This window comes from Colossoma macropomum, unplaced genomic scaffold, assembly GCF_904425465.1.
Source record: "Colossoma macropomum unplaced genomic scaffold, Colossoma_macropomum, whole genome shotgun sequence".
In the NCBI taxonomy this organism is placed as follows: domain Eukaryota; kingdom Metazoa; phylum Chordata; class Actinopteri; order Characiformes; family Serrasalmidae; genus Colossoma; species Colossoma macropomum.
The window spans coordinates 42,286,182-42,312,718 of record NW_023494792.1 but is presented as its reverse complement, the minus strand read 5'-3'; the positions used below and the strand labels follow the sequence as shown (position 1 = coordinate 42,312,718).

At 38.2% G+C, this 26,537-nt stretch overlaps 1 protein-coding gene across 1 annotated transcript in view; it reads left to right on the top strand.

Annotated features, from left to right (window-relative positions):
* LOC118812328 (thyrotropin-releasing hormone-degrading ectoenzyme-like) overlaps window positions 1–26,537 on the top strand; it is a 357,198-nt gene that overhangs the window by 295,970 nt on the left and 34,691 nt on the right. The window contains exons 14-16 of the mRNA XM_036577232.1: window positions 311–458; window positions 8,239–8,336; window positions 11,499–11,606. Of these exons, the coding sequence (XP_036433125.1) occupies window positions 311–458; window positions 8,239–8,336; window positions 11,499–11,606 (354 nt within the window). The remainder of the gene's footprint in view (window positions 1–310; window positions 459–8,238; window positions 8,337–11,498; window positions 11,607–26,537) is intronic.

The following is a 26,537-nucleotide window of genomic DNA, read 5'->3' as shown; positions in this document are numbered from 1 at the left end:
CACTGCTGTGTCTGATCCACTCGTACCAGAGCAACACACACTAACACTACCACCACTATGTTAGTGTCTCCATGGAAGAACAGGCAAAAGAGGGTTAACAAAGTATGCAGAGCAACAGATGGACTAGAGTCTGTAATTGTAGAGCTACAAAGAGCACCTATCTGCTAAGTGCAGCTGATAAAATAGAAAAAGAGTGTAAGCAGGGGTGGAATTATTATTTCAGAATTAAATGAAAAGATTGATAATCCGTCTCTCTCTCTCTCTCTCTCTCTCTCTCTCTCTCTCTCTCTATCGCTCTCTCTCTCCACAGGGCCGGTTATCTCCCTCAGAACGTGCCGCTGCAGATCATCTCTTATCTGTCTGAGGAGAGCGAGTTTCTGCCCTGGCATGCCGCCAGCCGAGCCCTCTACCAGCTGGACAAGCTGCTGGACCGCACCGAGGACTACAGCCTGTTTAGTGTAGGTGAAGCTTCATCAGTCACACATTAAAGCAATAGTTCAGCCAAAAATTCAATTTAAATGTACACGTGGTGCACTGTCCATCTAAGAGTATAGGCAAAACTCTGTCCTCAAGGTGGCTGCAGCTACCGTTTTTAGCTATGTGATGTACTATAGGCCATGTTTATAGATACTAGCATGCCACACAGTTTTAGAAACCACATAAGCAAGTCTATTTGAAATGACCAATTCTGTGTGATGATTTAGGCAAGCACATATAAGTAGGGGTCACATTGGGCCAGAGCACACCTCTGGAACAAACCTCTGGCACCTTTGGTTTGCAAACAGCAAATGGAGTTGGCTGCCGGTACTATAATTTGATGGAACTGTGAATCGTTTTCAATACGATATTCGTGAAATATGTTTAACTATTCAATGTGATTTTCCAGACTGAGAGATAACCTCTAAACAGTCACATATTCCAAGTTTGTTTGTGGTTTGCTGTGGCACATCCTACTCATATCTTTGTACCAGTTTTCACAGTAATGTAAGTACATATTGAATCATTCCTTTCATAAAGTTTTAACTTTTTAAATAAACTGGTTCATTATGCCTCAACATTTAAGTAGCCTAGATTATTTGCTGTTATTTATCCAGTTTATCTGAAATAGTTCTGAAACATTCTCATGAGTGTGTAGCCGAGCCAGGTACAACTGTCACAACTGTTTATACACTAGGCCTGTTTCAAGGGGTTTTGTTTAATATGCCAGACTTGAATAACTGTTGGTAAATGGACTCAAATGTATGTGTACCTAGCTAGCTAATAAGGGTTGTACAGACTAGTCAACTTTAAGCTTGTTGACTAGTCGCTGATCACATGATTATGACACTACAACATGGACGCCTCAGAAAAGAGAACAGGTGAAGTGCCTGGTGATTTCGGGGTCCGTATCTCCAGTGTCCTGAAGCGATCTGACCTGGGGAGTTTAGCTTCATTCTAACATTTCTCCACCGATCAGCAGTGCTTCAAAGATCAGATATTGAGCGTCGTTGTCTCTGGTTTCTCAATCAATATGAGATTAGAGAGGAGGTATAACCTTATATATTGCTGTAAAGTTTGAGGTTGGTTACTCTTATTTTCACCGAGATTCCGGGGTCCGTATCTCTGGTTCCCTGAAGACTAGGAATACGATCCAGGGCTCGTTGGAGAGGGCATGTCACGCTCTACTCGACCTGTGGAGTTTGGCCTCACTACAGCATTCCCTTCTCCTGTGGTCTTATTAATGACTTCATCAGTGATTAGTGGACGTCAACTTGACTTTCATCACATAATTGTCAACTTTAAAAAATCTAGGGTAAAACTTTCTTTGGATAGTCCACTTTGGATGCTTTGTAGATCATTTTTAAATTACATTCAACTAAATATCTACTAAATTGACCATCATTTTCTTTAACTCTAAACCTGGCTCTAATCCTAACCTTAACCTGAACCTCAACCCAAAACCTAAACCCAACCCTCACCCAGGTCCTAGTCCTAACCCTGGCCCAAATCCTAACTCTAACCCCACCACTGTTTAGAATTAACTGACTTTTAACAGATAGTTTGTTACCAATTTGAACATCTCGAGATAATCTATAGGGGACTATAGTGGACTATCCGAATAAAGTGAGACCGCAAGTTAATAGTGTTTGTAGATTAATACTGCTAATCAGTTCCATCACTTGAGTTACACTGGTTAGTCAGGTAGGTTTTCAGTAGTTTCCAAATCTGTCTAGACAGCATTTAACACTTGGCAGTAAAATGTTGCACAGATGTGAAACATTTCACAAGTTTTGTGGATGAACTGTGTTGTCACAGGAATGGTTTCTTGATGTCAAATAAGTGTCATCATGGTTTGGAACAGTTCATGTTGTCTGTTTTAAGGCTTTAGTCTGGCTTACATTTCGAAATTCAGAAGATATCATGTTGATAAATTATAGCTTTGATATCATTTCTATGCCAGAACTGACAAACGAAGAATACTAAAAACAGACCAGCATATTAATTGACTTAATTAAGCCAATAAAACAGAAACAGATAGGCTATTAGTTTTAATCAGTGCTGAAAACTCCATCTAATACCACTTAAACTGAACAATATTGTTTCCACATTGTTGACACTCATGGGAAATACCAGGGATCACCCACCTCTAAAACGTTTCCATTAGTTGTTAGTCATATTAGTTTCGTAGCTGCAGTGCAGAACTAAAGAAGCAAACTTAAAGGTTGTGTTCTGATCTTTTTCCAGGACAGCAGGCCACTGCGCTCAGGATATGATGCTTGTGTTTGGCTGCTGTGTATGTTGTGCAGTATATTTATATATGTATATGTATATGTATATGTATACGCGTGTATGAGTTCCAGTGTTTGCTATAGGAGATGCTGGCAGTGGTGGGGCAGGTGTGAATGTCGACTGTTTGTTTGCTATTAGAGGTGTGTGTTAGTGTTGGAGAGGCAGGTGCTTTGTTCCTCGCTTATTCATACACTGTCAGCTCTGTTTCATCTAACATTAGCAGCTTGTGTCAGAAAAAGTCAAGCACACAAACACAGACACACACACAGACACACACACACACACACACAAACACACACACACACACACACACACACACACACACACACAGGCACCCACGTACACCAGCCCACATCTTCAAAAAGCTTCAGTGATTTTGGTGAATGGCTAATAATTTAAATTCTCTCTTCTTTCTTTGTCATTCTCTCTTTCTTTTTACCCATCGCTCTCCTTCTTTCTTCTATGTTTCTATTTATTTTCTCTTTCTTTCTTTCTCTCTTTCTTTCTTTCTTTCTCTTTCTTCCCTTTTCTTCTCTCTTTTCCACCTCTCTTTCTCTTTTCTTTGTCTTTCCCTCTTTCTCTTTACCCATATCTCTTTTTCTTTCTTTCTCTGTTTCTCTTACTTTCTTTCTCTGTTTTTCTTTTCCTTGTATTTTCTGCTCATTTACATCTGTCTGCTGTCTGTATCTCTCTATATAATTTTTCTGTCTCTCTCTCTTTCTATTTTCCTCATCTTTCTCTCCTACATCTGTCATTTTCTTTCTGTCCTTTTCTCCCTTCCTCTTTTTCTTGTCTTTTTTCTCCTTCTTGCTTTTTTTCCCTATTTCTCTCTCTTTCTCTCTTTTCCATCTTTCTCTTTCACTATTGCTTGTCTCTTTCTCTTTTCCATTTCTCTCATCCATCTTTCTCTTTTTCTCTTTTCTTTGTCTCTTTCTCTCTTTCTCGTTCCACCTCTGTCTCTTTATTTTGTCCTTTTCACTCTTTCTCTTTATTCACCTCTCTCATTCTTTCTCTTTCTGTTTCTCTCTTACTTTTTCTTTCTCTTTTTCCTTGTCTTTTCCTCTCTTTTTCACCTCTCTGCTCTCTCCCTCTCCTGACATTGACAATAGAAGAACCCTTTTTGGTGCTGTATAGAACCATTTTCGAAAAGGTTCCACCTACAATACATTCTCCATCAATCTGAAGAACCCTTTCATGTTGCAAAGAACCCTTTTAATCATGGAAAGGGTTCTTTGAGTGTTCCTGGTCCATCTCTCTCTCTCTCTCTCTCTCTCTCTCTCTCTCTCTCTAAGGTGTTCCATCAGCAGATCAGCAGATGCGTAGAGAGCAGTAGAGGACAGTAAGCAGCTGGAGCAGATTAGTTAAAGCCAGGCGTCTCAGAGTGTGATAATGCGTCTCCACTGTCACACTCAGAGTGTGTGTGTGTGTGTGTTTATGTGTATATGCGTGTGTGTGGTAAACACTTTTTTCAGCCCCTGTTGTGGGAGTCTCTGCACAGATTTATGATTTCTTGCTCCAACACACCTGATTCAATATGATTGCTAATGATGAAGCCCTTAATCAGTCGAGTCAGGTGTGTAAAAGCGGTGAAAACACAGAAATGTTCAGTACAGTCAGACAAAGTGTCAAATTCACACCTTCCACCTGCCAAATTCAGCAAAATATTTACCTTTGTCAGATAAATTGGCTTCACACACCAAACAATGTGACAGATTACATGAGATAATGGAGAAATGTAAGATGGCCTGCTGGTTACTGATTAAGGAATATGCCAGTCAGTATTTCTTCATTATTGCTAGCTTAGTATATTTGATGTTGTAAAGAGTCTCTGATGTTAGCTAACATTAGATAACTAGATGAACATTTTAACAGATGAACAGATTAAAAGGAAATGTTATTAGTCACATGCTGTAGCACCGGTGAAGAAGTGATTTGACTATGCCAACTGCTTTTTAATTGGTCACACACACAGTGAGGGCTGTTTGATTCCAGAAATTTTGGAGTCAACTCAGATTCCAAATCTCAGCGATGGAATGGATGGATACGATTCCAAGAGCCGATTCCACACAATAAACTCAATACCAAAAATCAAGACATACAGAAGGACACCTGGCAAAAATAAAGAGTGCAATATTAGTTATATTTGACCAAAACAAAGAAATATATGGGGGCTGGCTAAGCTGTACCTGATTCTCCTCTGTCGGTGCTTCGGGTGGATAGAAGTTTCAACACTGACTGTGTTTGATTGTAAGCCAATTGATTCACTACAAATATTATATTTTACTTCGTTTTCCACTTTTTGCATAGTAAAATACTGCTGGACCATTAATGTATGTATTGTGGAAGGCTACGTTTTTCATATTGTTGCTGTCGGAACAAAACCTTGTATTTCCATTTTTGACGTTTTTCAGTTTTTGACATAATTTGAAAATGCTAGTTGCCCTTTATACTGTGTGTAAATTTCATGATGAACTGACCAAAAGAAACAGCCTAGAATGACTTGGAAAATACTCTGGTTCCACTGACATATATTGAAGGTGAAGTATGTTTCTTCCTTCTCCTATAAAGCTGTCATTTTGAAGATACAAATTTTTCTTTCAACAGCAGCGATATATTCTATCTAGACAGTGTCAGTTGAATATCTCATGTTTTGTGCATGCCAGTGTGGACAAGCTTGACGATCACTGTGTGGAATCAAGTCCAAAGTTTTGGAGTCGACTCTCGATGCCTGGAATTGAGTAATCGATTCTTTTTTGGGATCTACTCCCTACTTTGCCCTATTTTGCACTACTTTGCCTTACTCTGCCCTACATTGCACAATGCAGCAAGCTTGGTGGTTAGCACAAGAGTAAAGAAGCAAGGGGAAGCTGCAGGGTGATAACAAAGCCGTGAACTCTTGCTGCTAATAAGTATAAACAAACACCAACTAATGTGCCGATATAACACATGACTTTTTTAGCAGCTAACATTTATTCTAACAAAGCATCAGCATATATTACTGGTTTTGCAGGGAACTTAGACTACTGCTAATGTTAAAAGCAAAGATGGAGATGAACCGCTTGGACAACAACCTGATGTAGTATTAACGTTATTCTGTGAACAATCTGTAATATAATATAGCTAATGTGCAGAAATGCTAGTGAAAGGAATGAAACTTTGTAACTATTATGTTAATTTAGACTGATAACTAGCTAGTTAAATTCATTCAACTTAGAAACAGCATCTCCAAATTATGAAATAAATCAAATTAGCAAACAAATATCCAGTTTTCCTGTATAATCAGATTGTTAAAATGATTGTAACAGGGGAAACAATGTTCTGAAACATCACAAATGCTTGCTTGTTTAATGTCTAGACGTATTATTATTAGTAGTATTAGCATTAACTATTGTAGTACAAAAAAAGTATTTATTGACAAACATTCAGATCTGTGGCTGATAAAATTTACCACACACAGGGCTAAAAAGTTAATTTGCCATCCTGCAAGGAAATCTTAAAGACTGAGATTGAAAACCACCAGCGTTAACCACCTCCAACCATCACACTCTCATTTACAATTACACAAACAAACCCGCTATGCACAGCTAATCACGCAGCTGAAATTCATCTCACTGCTAAGAGGCTAAATATCTCTGTGTGTAGCACTACTGTGACAAAAACACAACTCCTTATCCATGAGCTCCTACTAGGGTGAGGAACATCCTCCTTTGTATGTGTGTGTGTGTGTGTGGTGCGTATGTGTGTGTGTTCATCCAAATTCAATTGCTGGATAGTGGGATCTAATTTTAATCATTCCCTCGTCTCGGTAAAGGAGCATGAAGGAGAAAAGCCACGCTAAATTAGCCATAACATTACCTGCTGTGTCATTTCCCTGGACCGTATGGAGAACGGGCAAGCACACACACACACACACACACACGCACACATACACACACACACACACACAGATGGGTGTCAGAATGAGAAGTCACATGCATACAGTACCATGCAAAAGTCAGAGTCCACCCTTCTTGTATTTTACTTGCAGCCTAAATGGCCATTAAGTACAAGTCATTCATTTTTCAGAGGATATTTCTGAGGAGGTTAGATAGAAGACTGTCCATTTGTATAAGGAAGGAGAAAGTCAGAGAAACATAAGTGGAAAAAACAGAACTTTCCAAAACTGGAGTTCAGAAAATGATTAAAAGATACTGAGAAAATGAGACTCCTAACAACCATGCAAGACTTCGTAGACCACCAAAAATGTCACCATTAGATACTTAAATCTTTCATCTTTGAGAGAGAGGGTCTGAAAAATCCACAGGTGTTTCTGTCCATCCTGCCCACTGTGAGGAGATCTCAGTGCTATGTGTCTGAAACAACATGTAGCTGTTGAGAAGCCGTGGCGACGAGGTGGTCTGAGTTTGTATGGTGCAGTGTGCGCTACTTACTGAACAGAACTCCTAATCACCAAGCCACTCGTTCTGAGACCTCCCCGACTGCAAATGGTCCACTGCATGAATCGGGCTGATACGCACCCCGTGTTCTTTCTAAGTACACTGACAACAGTGTGTTCAATGGTAGTTTGATTTCTTTGGACTTCTGCCAGCTTTACGGAGAAAAAGACAAACAAGTAGAACAATTGCAAATCAAACAAAGAAGCTGCTGGTGTCTCAGAATAGCACTGAACAAAAGGTGTGTGATTCAAATGTGTCAAGTGGTTGCACACAATAAAATATATTATGCACTCAACACAATGGATTTCTTTAAGTTTAGTCAGTAATTTTGTTCACGAAATACATTTTATTCATTTGCAACCACTTGGCACATTTGAATCATCTAAATTCAAACAGCCATTTTTTTTTAGTGAATAGACTGACCACCCCTGAGCCCAGAGCAGTCACTGAATCTGTTTGGGATACTTGGATTGCATTAAATATATGCTTTCACGTTTCATGAAAAATGAAAAACATTGACTGGAAGGTAAATGACAAAGGGTAGTCTTTGACGTTTTAACAGTGCTGTGTGTATAAATATGTTTAATAATGTTTGTTCATTATGTATTATTATGTATTGAGTCCTGAAACTGCACGAAAACTAACACACGTACACTCACGGGCCTCATTGCCGTTATCTCACCATTCAGTCCCTCCGTCCCACGTATTCCATATTAGCAGCATTAATTTTGCAGTCAATCACCACACAGCGCTATTCTTCCTCCACACTGACTCATCACTCCTCATTAAGCTAACCTCGGCTTAAGCGTGTGGCCAAACTGTACGATTCTTTAACCGCGCGCTAATCCTGTTTTAAACTCTACAGCTAATCTGCCTGTTTAATTGAAAACCTGCGTGTGTTAAATTGTTTTCTGCACCAGTGTCTGTGCAAGCTACATGCCAGCCATACTGATGTGCAGTTTTTGCTCTCCCTCTCTCTCTCTCTCTCTCTCTCTCTCTCTCTCTCTCTCTCTCTCTCTTTCTCTATAAACAGGACTATGTGCTAAAACAAGTGGCACCGAAGTATCACAAACTGGGCTGGCCAAGCGCCTCTGCGGATGGGTCATTCCTGCAGGCTGCTTATCAAACAGAGTAAGTAACACATGTTTTTGTGCCGACAGGTGTAAATCTACACAATTACAATAGACCCCTTACACTCACCTCATCAAAATACCTGTTACTATGGCAACGCTTTGCATATTTTATTTTAGCGGTCAAACAGGATGACCACAGGCAGTGTAAGTAAATAAATATGGCATTACCTAAGAGAGGAAAACAAATGAACAGATATCAAAATCAGATTCAATATTCAAGTAGATAAAATAACAGGCGTGTGGTTCTTAGCAGTGAATTAGCTTCTCTTTGCTAGCGTTCTTCTTCTCGGTGGGTAAATGAAACAGTCAGAGCTACCTTTCTATATTTGAACAAATTCCACAATTAAAACACAGAAATTCACCATTTTTTACAGATTTTCTGTTATTTATGCTAAAGGAGAGTTGTTCTGGTTTATTTACTCCCAAAAATGTGCTTTAATATTGCTAGCTGGCTAAGTTTTGTAACCTTCACCGCCAACTACTGTAGTTAGTTATTCTAAGGGATTTTCCAACAACGTTTCCGTTAACGCTGTATACTGTGTAGCCTATGCTAGCAATACTGTTTACTGTGTAAACAGTATACTATAGCACTCATCAACTATGGTATAGTCACTATATGGCCAAAAGTATGTGGACACTTAACCATCACACCTATATGAGCTTGTTGGATGTCCCATTCCAAAACTATCAGAATTAATATGGACTTGACCATTTGTGGCCCACTCTTCTGGAAAAGCTTTCCACAAATGTGTTCTCCAAGTCCAGATTCATACATCAGTCTGCGCATAGTGCGCATAGTCATCTTAGGCTTATTGCGTATAGTGATCTTTAGGCTTGTCTTCAGCTGCTCAGCCATGGAAACCCATTTCATGAAGCTCAGCACAGTTTTTGCGCTGATGTTGCTTCCAAAGGGAGTTTGGAGCTTTGGAGTGAGTGCAACAACAGAGGTTAAGCAGATTACAGTTGACCAGGGCAGATCTAGCAGAGCAGAAATACCACAGACTGACTTGTGGCAAAGGTGGCAGCCTATGACAGTACAGCATTTGAAGTCACTGAGCTCTTCTCCAGGACACATTCTACTGCCAGTATTTGTCTGTAGAGATTGTATGGCTATGTGCTTGATTTTATGTACCTGTTAGTAATGGGTGTAGCTGAAACACCTGAGCCTAATAATCAGGAATGGTGTCCATGTACATTTGGCCATATAGTGTAGTGAATATTGGAGCTTCTTAACTGATGTTTTTTACAATCCAACAAGGCCAAAAAGTTGTTTTAATCTGCTGCCAGAGGAGTGTGTATGTCTCCCCCTTGCAATCAGCAACATCATTTTATCTAATCATTGTGTAGAACTGGAGCTTTCTGTGTGATACTCTGTTTACTATTACTGTGTAAAATATGCACAACCTGTCTGTAAGCGCTTATTATTGATATATTTCGTCAAAATAGGGCCAAACTTGACTAATGTGTGACTTGTATTTTTATTCATGTGTTTTCTTAGTTTGAAAACTCTAATGTTGCATTTGTTAGATCACATTCTTTACATACCAATTAAACACAACAGCAGAAATGGCGTTGTTCATGGAAAAGTGTAGAAAAAGTGGCAGAAAGAATCAGTCTTAAAGGGTGAAGCTTGAAAGGTCATTCTCTTTATATCGCTTGTCCCAAAACTGCACATTTTCACCATTAAGGCTTCATTCACACCTGGCGCCTTGGGTGATCCGATCTTATGTGGACAGCAAGTACAGGAGTGAACAGGGTCTCAGGGACCCCTCTGTGATCCAGTCACTCAAACCACCTTCAGAGATCATCTGGACACATAACATTACTAGTGTGAACATCCTTGACAGCATCAAAAGCCCACCTAATCGACTATGTCATCACTGCAGAGATGAAAGCAGCGGCGTAGCTGCTTCTTCATCTCCTCTCCTGTTTCTTTAAAGGTTATGTTAGAAGTCTATGCTGTCTAGAGCTTTACAGCAGCTCAAACACACAAATAAGGGCTCGTGAGACATTTTTGTCTGACACTAAACGCATCAAGAGCCTGACGTAGTAAGTGTGCGAGATGTCCTTCCTTGAGTCATGACAAACCATTAACGTTTGGTCACTGAGACACATTTCTACAGTCCACTTGTGATCAGATCACTTGTGTTCTAATCACTTGTGATCAGACCAAGTATGAAGAGGGCCATATATGGATTAGTCTACCGAACTGGTTCAAAGTCAGAATTGAAAACACATTTCAGACTTTTAACTGACTTGGACTTTAGACTAAAATTCTTCTGCTTTGAATGATCCTACACCCTAATTTTATTTTATTAAAATAAATTATTGAACATTCCATTTTGTCACTGCTTTAAAGAATCACAACACCACCTAAACATTACCAAATGTTTCAGTAATGACTTGAACTTTTGGTGGTGACAGTTTTCAACTATAGCCAGACCATGACTAGCAAACACAGAACATGACTAGCTTTGAACTGTTTTCTTAATTGCAGAAAATATGTTTTGATTTTGTTTATTTTATTAACCCCTTAAATGGCCAGGGCCCACCAGTGGGGCCCAAAGTTTCATTATACACCTCTGTAGTCTAAGAATAGCTCAGCCAGTTTGCACTGAAGTAATTAATGAGCAATACGTCTTATTATTTAATAAGCTTGGGATTTTAAGGGATTAAAATAAATGACCGAACATTCCATGTTGTCACTAATAAAGGAATTAGAACACTATTGAAACTTCATCCAAAGGTTTTAGTAGTTTATGACTAGCAAACACAGCTTTGAACAGCTGTACACACAAAAAAAACATAGTATTTTTCATTAAAACACAAAAAAAGTTTGTTTAATTGCAGAAAATATGTGTTTCAGTAAGGACAGTTCAATGTTACACACTGATTTTTTAGACTTTGGAACACATTATCTTCAAAACAATGGGATCTAACAGGGATGCAGTCTCATTTCCAGCTCTAAAATGCAGGGGTGTGGCTAAAATAAGGCTCTGCCCGTGGACTAAAACTCTTTTTGCTTCATTAGTGATGTGAAAATGTGTGACAGCATTTTGAATAAAGTTTCTCTCGCTCTCTCTCTCTCACTCTCTCTCTCTCTCCCTCTCTCTCTCTCTCTCTCTCTCTTTCTCTCTCTCTCTCTCTCTCTCCTCTACAGAGAGCTGCAAAGGGAGGTGATCATGCTGGCCTGTAGTTTTGGAAATAAACACTGCCATCGCCAGGCTGTGTCCCTCATCTCTGAGTGGATATCCAGCAACAAGAACAGGTACACACACATTGTCCATTACTGCAGCAACCACAACAGATCAGTTTATATCATTATGAGCGTTTAGTTTTAACATGTGGGTGAATTCTAGTTTACTGTTAATTCTTATTACTGGTACATGCACTGAGCTGACATTTTATCATTAAGCTACACTTTTGTGGGTTTACAGTTACTGGCTGTAGTCCATCTGTTGATGCGCAGGTTGTGTTACCCCCTCATCGGTGGTCAGTTTCTGAACACAGAGCTGCTCTTGGCTGTATAATTTTTAGTAGTGCACCAACCTAAAGGTGACACTGATGTGTAAAAACCACAGCAACACTGTTATGTCTGATACACTCTTACCAGCACCCAGTGCAGGGATGTAATGGAGTACACATATTGGGATGTATTCAGAATACATATAATAAAGTATCTGTATTCAGTCCAAGTTACATTTTGTAGTATTCAGAAAACAGCTTAAAATTTTTAGGAAAATACTTTTAGAATACTTACCCACTAAATTTAAAAAATGCACGCCATCTTTTAAAGAAACACCATCAATATTTGTTTATTAACTACCTTTAAAGTCAGTGTGTGAAGTTGTAGCTAAAGCCTGAGTAGACTGATAAATCAGTTTGATGATCAGTTATTAACCTCAGCTAATTACTAATCTTTTTTGAGAGATGATAAAACTTCATGAGTGTTAAGCTTAACACTGGTGTTGTACTGGACTGGTTCATGTATTTTGTGGCAAGTTACATACAAGTTATTAACTGAAAATCACATATCCACCCACTTTATAGTCAAATTTGCAAGATTGGAATATATTACTAAATACAATTATGACAGTGTATTCAGTATTCAGCCATCACTACTTTCTCAAAGTATTCTGCCCAACCTTGCCAGCACCACACACACTACCATGGCCACTGCCGTGTCAGTGTCACTGTTGTGCTAAGAATCATCCACCACCCAAATAATATCTGGACAATAGTGGCCCTGTTGTCAGAAACTGACCAATGATGAATGGGGTAGAGGTAACAGATGAGCTGCAGTCTGTAGTTGTACAGCTACATAGAGAACCAGTAAAGTAGGTAAAGTTCAAAAGTGACCCATGATTAAATGCACAAGGTAGGCATACCTAATAAACTGGTGACTCAGTGTAAACTGATTAACTCTACCAACAGCCACTAAACATCAAAATGAGTAGTTTAAAGCACAGTAAGCTGTTTAAAAAGCATGTGTGGCATTTGCAGCAGCAGTAATGTTCTGAATGGCAGCAGGAGTGTCGAAAGGTGGCTAACAGTAATGAGTGAGTGAGTGCATTATATTCTATAGGTATGAGGGTATAGCTATTGATATATCTGGGTCAGTGACAATGCTTTCCAAGGCTTTCATTAGTTCAGAGCTTTTAAAATGGTATAAATTATCTTTATACAGGATCATCAATATTACCGCCAAGAAAATGTCAAGTGGTGTAACCACACTTTAATAAAAAATAACAGTCAAAAAATTTACTTTTTAAAAATATTTGTGAAAGAGTTACTGGCATTGCACCAAGAAGGTCATGTGGGGTCTTCATTATGATGCATTATGATGTCCCACCCACTCATTTTTTATTTCACAAAAAAAAGTCATTTGTTGTTGGTTATGCCATATGACACTTACAAAATCAGAAAGTGTTAAATTAAAGTGTTAAATTATTTTATTTCGAATTTTATAAGACTAAATTACCCTTTGTGCTAATGTAATTGATCAGCATATATGGTGAGGCGGTTGCACCACCTGACATTATTAGACTTTGGAAGGCAAAAATGCCTAAAATGAATTTTATTTTGATGCAAACTAAAAATGTATTTACAAAAAGGAAAATAACTTGACGTATGCCATGTATTATTAAATCGTTAAGTGGGAAACCAATGTGCTTGGGCACAAAAATTGCACATCACTGACCCATTTACCACATACTTTACTATACATAGTTACTATATAGAAACATATACGTATAATTATGCCCGACTATATTAATATATTGATGATTCATAGTAACTTCAATACGGTACTAACTAAGGCATATAAGGCATAATCAGGTACCAATTTTGTTGGAAACACTAAAGCTGTCCAACTTGTCCAGTAATTTTACCAACTGCTGCAAAACATCAAAACACATAACTTGAAGCACAGTAAACTCTTTACAGAGCGTGTGTAGCATTCGTGGCAGGAGTAATAGTCTGGGCGTGTGTAATTCTGACAGCAGGCGTTTTTGAATGTTAGCGAGTGAGTGCATTAGCGTCAGAGCACGCGTACAGGCTGTGTGATGTTGGTGTGTGCTGACAGTTTGAGATGTGATCAATAGAGTTCACTCAGGAAGCTCGCCAGCCCTGCTGCCACACGCCAAGTGTCCATGGCAACACCTATTTGTTCCTCTAATGTTTTCTCCCTGAACAGCCTCAGCCACGCTCAGAGACATGGCAGTAATCCATGAGCAAACACGAGACACCATCAGTACAGTGTAATGACTAAAACACAGCTTAAGGGGTGTAAGAGAAGATCTAGGTGTGTGTGTGTGTGTGTGAGTGTGTGTGTGCGTGTGTGTGTGCGTGTGTGTGTGTGTGTGTGTGTGTGTGCTCTACCCAAAGGCAAGAGATTCTGTTCTGCCTCCCTAGTAGAGAGTACTTTCCCCTGTGGAGCTGGAGAGGAGCCTAAAAAGAGAAACACAATCGCACATATATGCACACGAACCAGTAGCGTAGCCAAAATTTCATTTTAGAGGGACGCTTGTTACAGGTTGAGTGGAACCAGCTTGGACGTATTATGTCCCAGAGACATTTTAACAACCCAACCTATCATGACATACTAATGTGTTGTCATGATAGGCTTCTAACAGTAGTCAATGTTTTTCACTGATTTTTACTGTGACACGCTTCTAACAATGCTCAGTGGTTTTGGTTTGGCTATATATGGTTCACCTATATACATATTCCAATTTGTTATTCTACCAGTAGTCAGTGAAAGTAACAATGACTGTAACATTTACACTGTTACAGTCAGTAACAGTGACATTTTTATAGATCTATTTCTTATGTGTTACGTTGATAGGTTTCCCATTTGTTATTCTACAGTAGTCAAGGACAGTAACAGTGACTGTAACAGTAACACTGTAGCACTGTTACTAGTCGGTAACAGTAACTTTGTTATAGATCTGTCTATCATTTGTTACACTGGTAGGTTTCTACCAGTAGTCAGTGACAGTAACAGTAACACTAATACTGTTATTAGTCAGAAACAACTGTAGGTTTTCTGTAGGTTGTTACTCTGATAGGCTTCTAACAGTAGTCAGATGATGGATTCCTCTTTTGAGTCTTGGTTCCTCTCAAGGTTTTTTAGAGATCTTCTCATCATGTTTTTCACAGTGTTGGCCCAAAACATTTAAATTTACAAGTATTCAGTCATACTGTTAGTGTTTATTCATTTGGTTTGCATTCAGAAATTTGAAACTTTCTTTAAGCCACAAAATGTCCAAAAATAAATATTATTAGCAAAAGTCTTTAGAAAAGGAAAGCTAATATATGGAAAATTGTTAAACATTAATAAATTACAGCTTGTTATGTCATAAATAGAATAATTTATGTCAGGCATCAACTGCACTGCTTGGTGGGTATACCACAGACACAGAGTGATGAATTATCTCAAATATGTAAGTATAGTAATCCTTATCTGAGTACCACCACACGTCCAGTCCACACTACCTCCAACTGAGCTCCATCACATAACCACTTCATTAGCTCTTTTTCTCCATTTCTTTTCTTATTAAAGGGTTGTGTTTATTGCAACAAAATCACAATCACAGGTTTTTACTGCTGTATCATGGAAGAGTTGCCTCCACACACTGTTAGTACAGCTCAGGAGCTGCTCTGCAACTACTAAACCAATAAATCACATTTCAGTAAATTAATATTTCATTTACAGTTTAGAACACGGATCTATGGATCCGGTAAGATATGAGTCTATCACAGCAGTTGTGGACGGAAATACTGACTAAAATTGTGTAAGATGATTCAGAGTGGAGGTGACAGGAACCAAACGTCTCAAGAGTTTAATGCCTCTAAAAGCTCCCTCCCAGAAACTATTAGAGGAAATGGTTATGATGATGCTGCCTGATGACTGAGACATAGTTTTATGATAGGATTGGTTTTGGCCTGAAACATATTTTTTAAAATACATTCATGATGGAGAGGTAAATGCAGGGCATTCTAAGGCAAAAAGAAAACTGTTTTTTTCCTAATCTAACATTATTTTGTCATTATCAATGTTACATATGAAGACTCAATAGACACATGTAGGTTCATTTGTGGTACTGGATAGAAAATAAAATGGCTATATTTGTGTTGTAGGCATTACAACCTCTGGTTCCTATCATCACCACTGTAAAGCTTCTCTACAATGAACCATTTCACATCAAACCACTCTGAATGACTTTGTTTACATCTCAGCATTTGAATTATACAGACATTTTGAAAAATTAGAATTCCCCTTAGCCAACATGCACAAACACATACACACACAGAGAATTGCTGTAGATTTGCGCCTTTTACAGAACAATGCGTGCAAATCAGAGCTTTTATTGCACTGATATATAATATTATAATAAAAACACATAAGAATGCAAAGAGTAAAGAGGCCGGGCAGCTTCATTAGATAGAGATGCCTTATTGAACATCCAGTAAAAACCTGGCCTTCACAATTTATGGACTTCCAAAAAGTGTTATTGCTGAGTGTTTTTTTTAAAAGTTAAGTTGTGACCTGGCTGATTCGATGAGCCATTCGCGTCCTCTATTTCCATTGCCATGGCACTGACCTCCCCCAGCCTTCTGGAGAGGAGAATAAAACCTCTAATTCAATATTCAAGGATGAGCACCTACTGCAATAAAAGAGCAATGGCTCTGTCCTTTGGCTTTATAGGGAAGGTGATAATGTGGAGAGATCGCCTGATCACATCCTTCATGCTCTGAGAGAATGAAAATGAGCGGGACATCCCATAATACTTAATAATGGAGGCGTCAGCCACAACATCGCTAGGGTTGGCACAATTACTCGATTAGACTCGATTACCTAATTAAAATCTCGATTAACCCTTAGAAGCTGAGATTGACAGGCTGTATGAAACTGTCTGACAGGTCAAGTGCAGTAGCTTGTTGTAGTTTGAGACCCCTCTGCCAGAGTTGTTGGTAAATTAGATTGTGCAGGATTGTCTTACTAGTCTGTCAGCAGCATGTTCTTATAAATAAACAAACAAATAAATAATTAAATACATATTTCTAATTAAAGGTTCAGATCTGAACCCACTCCTTATTCTCTGAGAACATTTATATGAATAAAACATAAAAATTGCATCAAACCCAGTGCTTGTTTAAAAGCTATCACATCTGTTTTGATTGTTTTATTATGTGTTATGATTGTTTTATTATGCCCTGTCCTGTGTTTAGTATAATGATTTCTCATTCATAGCTCATTGAAATAAGTGGAGAAAGTGTGTGGAAAGTGCAGATTCTAAACTTTGAATCTAAGTAGAAGAGATGTTTTATTATGACTCGAATTTGAATGGTTGGTTTATGATTGTGTGTAAAGCTGTTGTGCAGAAAGATAAATCATCCTTTCATGTTTGATTTTATTACTTTTTTATATCAAAAATAAACTGAAAAATGTCAGAGGTGCAGAACTGAATTTGTCAATTCAGATTGTGAATGAAACACAAAAGTAATTCATTCTGGATCTGTTGTTAATTAACTAATTGCATTGAATTTGTATAGTAAACAGTAATACGAAGGCTGGACTTCCAAGGGTTAATCTCCAAGTTATACAGGAAAAAACCCAACAGCTTCATTCTATATGCACTTTTGGTTCTTCAGTTTGATCCCTCACATTTCTTATGACTTCTTACTGAAGCAGTTTTCTGTGCTGCTGTGGCCAAAAACTCCCTGAGGCCCTTCCAGAATAATCTGGAATCAGCAGGTCTTTATCGCCTGAATGTAGGAGCATAAACAGAAGTTCACTCACTTTAATGCCTTTAAGCCTCCAGAGACTTGAACGTCTTTTCCTCACTTTACTTTATACAAGCATCACATGCATAGCCTCAGTGTCTCTGCATCTGTCATTCTGTTTCTAGTGGAAATTTCACCGTTGGCTGCCCCATTCAGTTTTTTCCTGTAACAACGAAATATCACCTGACTGCTGAATTTCAGAATCACCATCTATATACACTGTATGACCAAAAGTATCCCCTTCTAATTAGTGAGTTCATCTACTTTAAGGTGCACCAAATGCTAACACAAGTGTTCAATGGCACACACACAGTTTGAGTAATCTCCATAGAAAAGCACAGTATCAGCATAATGAGATGCTCTGGCGCAGCTGCACATGAGGCTATGGTTACCATTCCCAATGCCAAGCATCGACGAGAGTGCTATAAAGCCCCCCAGCATTGGACTGTGGAGCATTATAACTGTGTTCTCTGAAGTGCTGGAGCTCCATCCAGTACTTTTATGCTAAGTTGGAGTGACATCTGTGATCCAGACTTAATCAGCCAACATCAGTACTTGGCCTCACTAATGCTCTTGTGGCTAAATGCAATCAAATCCACAAACAGCAATGTTCCAACATCTAGTATAAAACCTTCCCAGAAGAGTAAAGGATGTTACTGCAGCAATGGCAGGGCAAGCTCCCTATTAATATCCTTAATTTCTGAAGAAACATTGTATGAGCATGCGTCTATTTTTGTAGATAAAATGTGGTCAGATTTTCACATAAGAAATAATAATAGATACAGAAATTTATTTTTTATTGAACAAAGGGATTCAACAAAAAAACCCTCTAGAATGATCAAAAGAGGATAGGGGATACCAAGGGTCAGGAGGTTCAGTCAATTGGATGACAATCAAGTGTGAGTGTGGGTAACCCAATCCTATATAAAAACATCAACCTGAGTCTAGACATGCTTGTGTGTGCATGTCATGTCTTGGTCAAAGGAAATTTGTGAGGATCTCAGAAAAAAGTCATTGAGGCTTCCATCAGGCTGGAAGAGGCTACAAAACAATTTCTGAAGCATTTGAACTTCAGTCAAACAAATGGAGAAAAATCAACCCCATTCGTACCCTTCCCAGGAGTGATGGTCCAGTAAAAATCATTCCAAGAGCAGGCATACAATATTCTACAAGATCATGAAGAATCTCCAGGCATCGACAGTGTAAGTCAGTTCAACCTGCGGTAAAAAGCAATTGAACCAGTTTAATTCAACTCACAAAAAGACTTTGACAGAAAGAACTGTTCATTGTTCAAGTATTTCTCAAGGTTTAATTGAACTAGTTAATTTACTTGTTATCACATGCAGTAATTTTTAAAGTTAAACGGACCATTTTTACAGTGTAAGGATCTGCAGGCCTCTCTTGCATTGGCTAATGTCAGTGTTCACAAGCCCACTATCAGGCAAACACAGAACAAGAATATTGTGTATGGAATGATAGCGGGGAGAAAACCATTACTCCCCAGGAATTTTGCTTCCTGTATAAAGTTTCCTAAAGGCCACCTGATGAGCCAGAATGCTACTAAAAATGTTATATGGAGTAATAAGGCAAAAATACAACTTTATAGCTTAAATGAGAAATGTTGTTAGGTGAAAAAGGAACACTGCATTCCAGCATAACATCCTTATCCAAACCATGAAACATGGTGGTGGCAGTATCTGTCTATCTATCTATCTATCTATCTATCTATCTAAAGCCATGTCAAGCCAATAGCCGCTTTTACAACTTTATTAAGCGATAACTACAATGTATTAGGCTTTTCAAGATCACTTTTATTTGTGCATCAAAATCTTGTGTGCAAACCTTTCCTAAGCACTGGATCTACATGGAGTACAGTTAGAATGTGCTTATTTTCTTTTGATTCCTTTTAATACCTCAGTAAATACCTAGACATCTCAGCAAACTCTCATAAATACTACACTAAATCACTCTCTAAATACAGATCTAAATTAAAACAAATTCCCTAATCATAAGTGAAGGTTTCTATTTAAAGTACTAGAAATGTGTTGCATTCTGGTATGCAGGCCTTTTTTAAGCAGGGGGTCTGCGAGAACTGTGCTTATTAACAGCTTATACTCAGTACATGTTAGATTGAGTCTTGTCAGACTGTCTTGGTAAAGCACAAGCTGGATGTCTTCATATCAATAAATGATGTGCATTCTGTTCTTCACTTTTCTTTGTACAAGCAACGCATGCATAGCCTACCAACATCTCTGTGTCTGCGAGTCTGCTTCTAGACGAAATTTCAAAATGAAGTTAAAGAAACAGGTTAAACTCCACACCTTAATAATTTATCAGTGCAAGGTACTCAGACAGTACTGAGAAAGTAGAAACCGCATGCTCTGCTGCAGAAGAAATTTTATTAGAACTTGTGTGAATGGATGCATTTCACCTTTTTCGTCTCCTTCTGCATTAAAAAGTGGTTTAATTTTACTTTTAAGGACCCATATCCTACATTTTTACCCGTATTTTATTTTTTCCCTTGGGATACACTTATAATGTGTGTGTTTTTATGTACAGAAAACAGTCATAATTAATTAATTTTTATATGACAATTTTTCCAAACTTCTGTATACCTTAAACAGACTGATATCACTGTACTTTTAAGAATGATATAGGATAGGCTAAATGAGCTCTCTTCTGATTGGCTGTCTTGTATTGTGCCTCATTCAAAATGCACTCAGAGCTGAAACACTGCTTAGAACTTCACCGTGAATGGGAGGGGCTACACTGCTGTAGTCAGAAGAGGTGGATATATGTAAATGTGTTGGTTCTTGTGACATCACAGAAACTAAGAATTGAAATTTGGGATCTTTTTGCAGCATAGTTTCCATATATGGACCATATGGACTCAGTATTGAATGGCACATTTTAAACTTTAACTATGTTTAAATATAACTTCTAACTTCTTCATTTGAACAAAATAAGTGATGTAAATTTGGTTTTATGGCCCTGTATGGGACCATTCTAGTGGAAACTTCACCATCAACCAGCCTGTTCAGTTTATCTTGCAACAAAGAAATCATAACTGCCTGCTTAGATTCTGGGTTACCTTCTATTAGCATGCAAACTGGCATAATTTCTCCTGAAGTAATACATACACTGCGGAAAATGACATCTTAGCTAGTGACATCATCTTAAATCTAGCCTAAATATCTAATGTTTCTCATTTTGACATAGATGCAGGAATATTATAAGATTATTTCACTTACTTCTACATGTTTTTACTTGTTCTAAGGGTGAAAAAATGAGTTATTTATCAGTGCAAAGTACTAAGAAAGTAAAACACCATGAACAGTGCAGCAGAATAAACAAAATTTTATTGCAGCTTGTCCGAATGGGCACATTTTGGCTTATGCTTTGTTTTTTTCCCTCTATGATGAAAAAAGCCTGAGCCAAAACACAATTTGGACGTGCTGCTATTAAATATTGTTTATATTGCATGAGAGTGCCAGTTCTATTCAGAGGTAGGTAGTATTTAGTTCCATTTACTCATTGTACTGAAGGAACATTTAGATGGATTTGCACTTTCCTGAGTATTTTTAAATGTTAATATTATTATATTAAGTGTATTACTTTTTACTTCTTTCCATTATAGTCATTAATGTGGACTCCTGGGCTGCTTTACTGTAGCTCACACCCCTCACTTTGGAGCTTTATCATTCTGTTTTAAACCAAAAGGATCCATAAAGAGAAGAACAGAGTCTAACAACCTTCAGTTGCTATGCTGATAGATGCTGGATAGACTAAGAAGTTTCACTGCAGTTCTATATGTTACTCAGTACTTAGGTAGATTTATGAGCTGCTACTTTTTTGCTTCCACTCAAGTTGTTTTTGCAAAAGGCACTTGTACTTTTACTGCAGTCATTATTATTAACTGTTGTAGTACTCGAGTGCGGTCTCTCTCAAGACTGAAAATGAATGGTCTCTGTCTTGTCTCATTCTCAACATTATTTGGACTCAGCGTAAGGAGAATTTGGAAGTTGTTCTCAAGACCACGTCACTGGAGAAAAACGGAAATCATTACTGAATATCAACTTTACCTTTAAACTAAATTAAACATACATGTTTTACATAAATTTACATGTTTAAATAAAATCTGTTGAGGATCTAATTGACCTTTCCAGGAAGTATTAACTCTTATTTGTTTGTTGATGTTCATTGGTTCCAAAATTCAAACACCCCATAAGAAAAAATCTGAATAATATTATTACTATGTTTTCACTGAATAATAAAAATGGATATATGTCATTTGGTTTATATTCAGTTGACTTAAGTGGTGATTCTGAATATTTTTTAGAGAAGAAGGAATCTATAATTTTCTTCCAAAACCTACAATGCAAAGCTGGACAAACACTATAATATAATAATAATTAAATGAAATTTTTGGTCTACAGTCGAGGTGGGCAATATGATTATCACGATAAATTATGCTTTTCTGAGCATATCGTTAGTACTTAAAGAGCACTGATTAACTACGTTTCTTCACAAAGTGTCTGTTTAATTGGCTTTACTGCAGTGCAGTTTGTAGAATATCGAATAAAAATCATAGTTGTTGATTTATTATTATTATAGTATTTTTAATATGGGGCACTACAGTTGTATTATAATTGTATTATAAAATATAGTATAATTTATTTATGTATATCACGCATGATAGTAATGAATGATAATGAATGTACAGTGAGCTACAAACAAATTTCTGTTTCTTTAGTTCTTTTAATTTTATATTCTGAAAAAAATCTCAATTTGGTCTCAGTCTTGGCCCAGTCTTAGTCTCTCCTGGTCTTAGTCTAGACTTAAACTCACCTCTAGTGGTCTTGACTGCATTTTACTACTGCTATTTCACAAAAGTAACGATATTTTTTACTGGACTAAAGGTTTAGATGCTTCTAGCTTTGTTTCGCTTGTATATTTCTAGTAGAAGTTCACCTTGATCTGTCTGTTCACTTTCATTCTGCAACAATCATGATATAGCATGAAACACAACATGACAGACATAACAAAAATAACATGAAACATTTACACTGCACACTTTAGAGGAACTTTGAAGTCTGCGGCCTGCTGCTAGCCTGAAACCTAGCATGATTTCTTGTGTAAAACAATCTATTTAAGGTGGTAAATGTTATAAATTTATGTTCTGGTTTTCTCTGTATGCATAAATGCATGAACCAGACTACAGACGCCATACTCCTCAGACACTGAATACTGAGGGAGAAAATGGGTTTTGAGGCTTAGCGCTTTTGACCCTATTACCCAAAACATGTAACAGTTTTATTCTGTTTTAAACAGAAGTTACATTCTCTTGTCCTGAATTAATTAGAGTTCCCATGAATCCTTAAAAAGTCCTATGAAGTCTTAAAATAGACTTAAAAAATTAAAGGTCATAAAATGTCTCAAGATGTCTTAAGTTTTTCTAGTAAAGATGTTAAATTCTAAGATGGTGCCTGAATACTGAGTTGAAAAGTGTTCTTGTGTGTATTAAACTAAAACAGAATAACCCACTAACCAAACATATCCAGTCAGCAGCATCCCTGTGGCCAAAAACTGACCACTGATAAAGGAATAGAGGATGGCAGGACTGATAACAAGGTCAAGCACACTGTAAAGAGTGAGGAAAAGAGAGATCAGGTATTAAGTTCATATACCTTCATGCATTTTATCAGCCTCATTTACCACACAAGTGCACTTTGTAGTTCTACAGTTACAGACTGTAGTCCATCTGTTTCTCTGCATACTTTGTTAGCCCCCTTTTACCCTGTTCTTCAGTGGTCAGGACCCCCATGGACCCTCACAGAGCAGGTACTATTTGGGTGGTGGATCATTCTCAGCACTGCAGTAACACTGACGTGGTGGTGGTGTGTTAGTGTGTGTTGCGCTGGTATGAGTGGATCAGACACAGCAGTGCTGCTGGAGTTTTTAAACACCTCAGTGTCACTGCTGGACTGAGAAGAGTCCACCAACCAAAAATATCCAGCCAACAGTGTCCTGTGGGCAGCGTCCTGTGACCACTGATGACAGACTAGAGGATGACCAACACAAACTGTGCAGCAGCAGATGAGCTATCGTCTCTGACTTTACATCTACAAGGTGGACCAACAAGGTAGAAGTATCTAATAGAGTGGACAGTGTTTAAAAATTCCAGTGACATTGCTGGGTCTGATCCACTCAGTGCAGCCCACTCACCCTGAAGGCCAGGCTACTTTCCAATTTGGAGAAGTGAAGGTAGCATGGAGAGTTTCACCGCTTCATTCAGGAGCTGAAACCTAATGACTGCTTGCACATTTAACTCAGATCTTTGTAGCTCCATATGAGCTGCTTTTTGGAGAAGCTAATACCATTCATGACACTGCAGAAACCAAACTAATCCTTTTAACATTTGTGAAAATGCCCCAGATGCTGGGACACAGCCCATCCAATAGGAGTGCGTTTCCCGAAAGCATCGCTGAGCAACCACAGTGGGGAGTGTTCCCAGTGACAGTCTCTGTCTTATTTAACTATGGTAGATGTTCAATGACACTTTGGGGAAATGCATCCCAGCTTGGCCGTCACCATGGCAACACCAGAGATGAAAATGATTGGTCATGTCAGTGGTGAATGTTCAAACCAAACAGAAGGTGAATAAAATAATGTTGCTGTTTTGCCTTCTGAAAAAAATCACGTTTAGTGTGCAAGATATCATCAGTTATGCATGTGCACGGATTAATTAATTCTCATTTGAATAAATCATACAAATAAATCATGCTCAGTGTTTAAATGTCATGTCAGTGTCACTGTTGTGCTGAGAACGATCTGCCACCCAAATAATGCCTGCTCTGTGGTGGTCCTGAGGGGGGGTCCTGTACACTGATGAATGGGGTAAAGGGGGGCTATCAGATGATACAGAGAAACAGATGGACTACAGTCTGTAACTGAAGTTTCACTCCAAAATGATGTAACAATTTTGGGTATAACAAGTTTTTTAAAAGAATAACGGCTGAATGGAAAACACATTTCTTTTTCTTTATTTCTCTAATAAAAGTGGTATTAATCACAATACAGCATTGTTTTCTAGTATATGTAAAGTCCACTCCCAACAATGTATATCATAAAAAAGAATATTCTTGAATGTGGTCTATAATGTATTTTGGATGGATCTTTATGGTAAGTGGAGCTGATAAAATGGACAATGAGTGTAGAAACGAGGTAGACGCACCTATAAAAGTGGCCACTGAGTCTCTATGTGCCATATTTGAGTTTTTATGCATTGTACATTGTGGTATTTTTCTTTTGCTGATGTTTTAAAAAGGAATTAAAAAGCATTGAATTCGATTTTAAAATATAATGAAGCAACCCAGATGTATGAAACAGTATAAAACAGCAACCAAATTCTCAGATTTCAAATTTAACCAACACGCAGTGTGGCAACTGCTGCTGCAGATCTCAGCAGGCAGCTACTGTTCCACTATGGAGTCGTTCCAATAATTGGCAGGTTTAAGAGTCGTCTTACTCCTCCCTTCAGACCAAAATAAGGGGCCAATTTTCCTGCCACATATTTAGCCTAGTTTCAGAATAAATCACACTGCCAATAGAAATTCTTCATTACAAATACGTTCTGGTCTTGGAGTAGGCCTAATCTGTATCAGCCAAAGTGTCTATTTTCCAGCTTATTACAATTCCCATGGCTCTAGAAACCAAACAGCCGTAGGCCTTTCCTTAATGAAGTCAAAGTCTGCTGCTCTGTCTCAGCCTTTGGCATGAGCAAAACACAGAATTTACTCACTTGTTGAAAGTTTTCTGTGTGTATTAACCCCCTAATGCCATTTTTGTCCTAAGGGCCGGTATGTGGGCCCACACTTTAGTTTCTCACTCTCTTAACCACATGTTCCTTTTCTGTTTGTATTCATATTTATTCTTTAATATCATATTTTAAGAAAACAATAGTTAGTGTAGGGGTCAAAAAATAGCTACCTTTAATCTACTCTTCGTCGTTAATAGCATGATTTCTCAATGCTGTTGTTGCAATTTTGATACATTTGCGTTTTTTGATATGTAAAGAACTAACAAAGCTGAAAACCGATAGATATATTTTTTTGTCATTTTGAACAAGCAAACATAATCATATGTTTATACTTCACTGGTCTTTTACTGTCATTCTGATGAAATCAATTATAAGTTTCTCTATAGCGATGTGAATTGCGTCCAAAGGCAGCATGGAGCTTCTTTTATACAGTGATAGGAAACACAGTAGCACAGTAGTAGTGATCCGTTTCACCATGACAAACATGGACATGCATGCACATCAGCTACTCTGAAGGCAGATTTCAATCAGTTAACGGGGACGAAGACAAACACAAACACTCTGAAAGGATCACTGAACACACATTGGGCAATGTAGATATGTATAGCTGAACTAAGGGGCTGCTCTCTCTCAGGCTTTGGCATGAGTAATAAGACCATGCTCACTTGTTGAGACCGTTCTTAGTGTGTTAAATATGGCTTTTTGGCTATTCACAGAACAGAAAAGAGGAATAAGTAGCTTTGTGATTCACTCAATCCCTTTATCTTGGAGCAGAGACTCCTCTCAGTTATAGCCTTGAGCTCCTGACCTCAGGCTTACGGACAAGCTTCAAGCTCCAGCAAATCCCCGCCGCCTGAGCTGACGTCAGCTGGCACTTGACCTTGGCGATGTTCAACACAGCAATCATCCCCAACTGAGCCCCTGCCACGACTAAGCTCCAAAAAATCCTCTGGGCCTCCATTACACTGAGCTTCAGCTTCTGACAGAATGCTAAAAGTTATCTCTTTCTTCTGTGCCAAAGACAACAGACAAATATTTGACACAAAGCAAGACATTTCTGTGCTCGTCTCATGTCGGTCCCAGTTTGTAGTT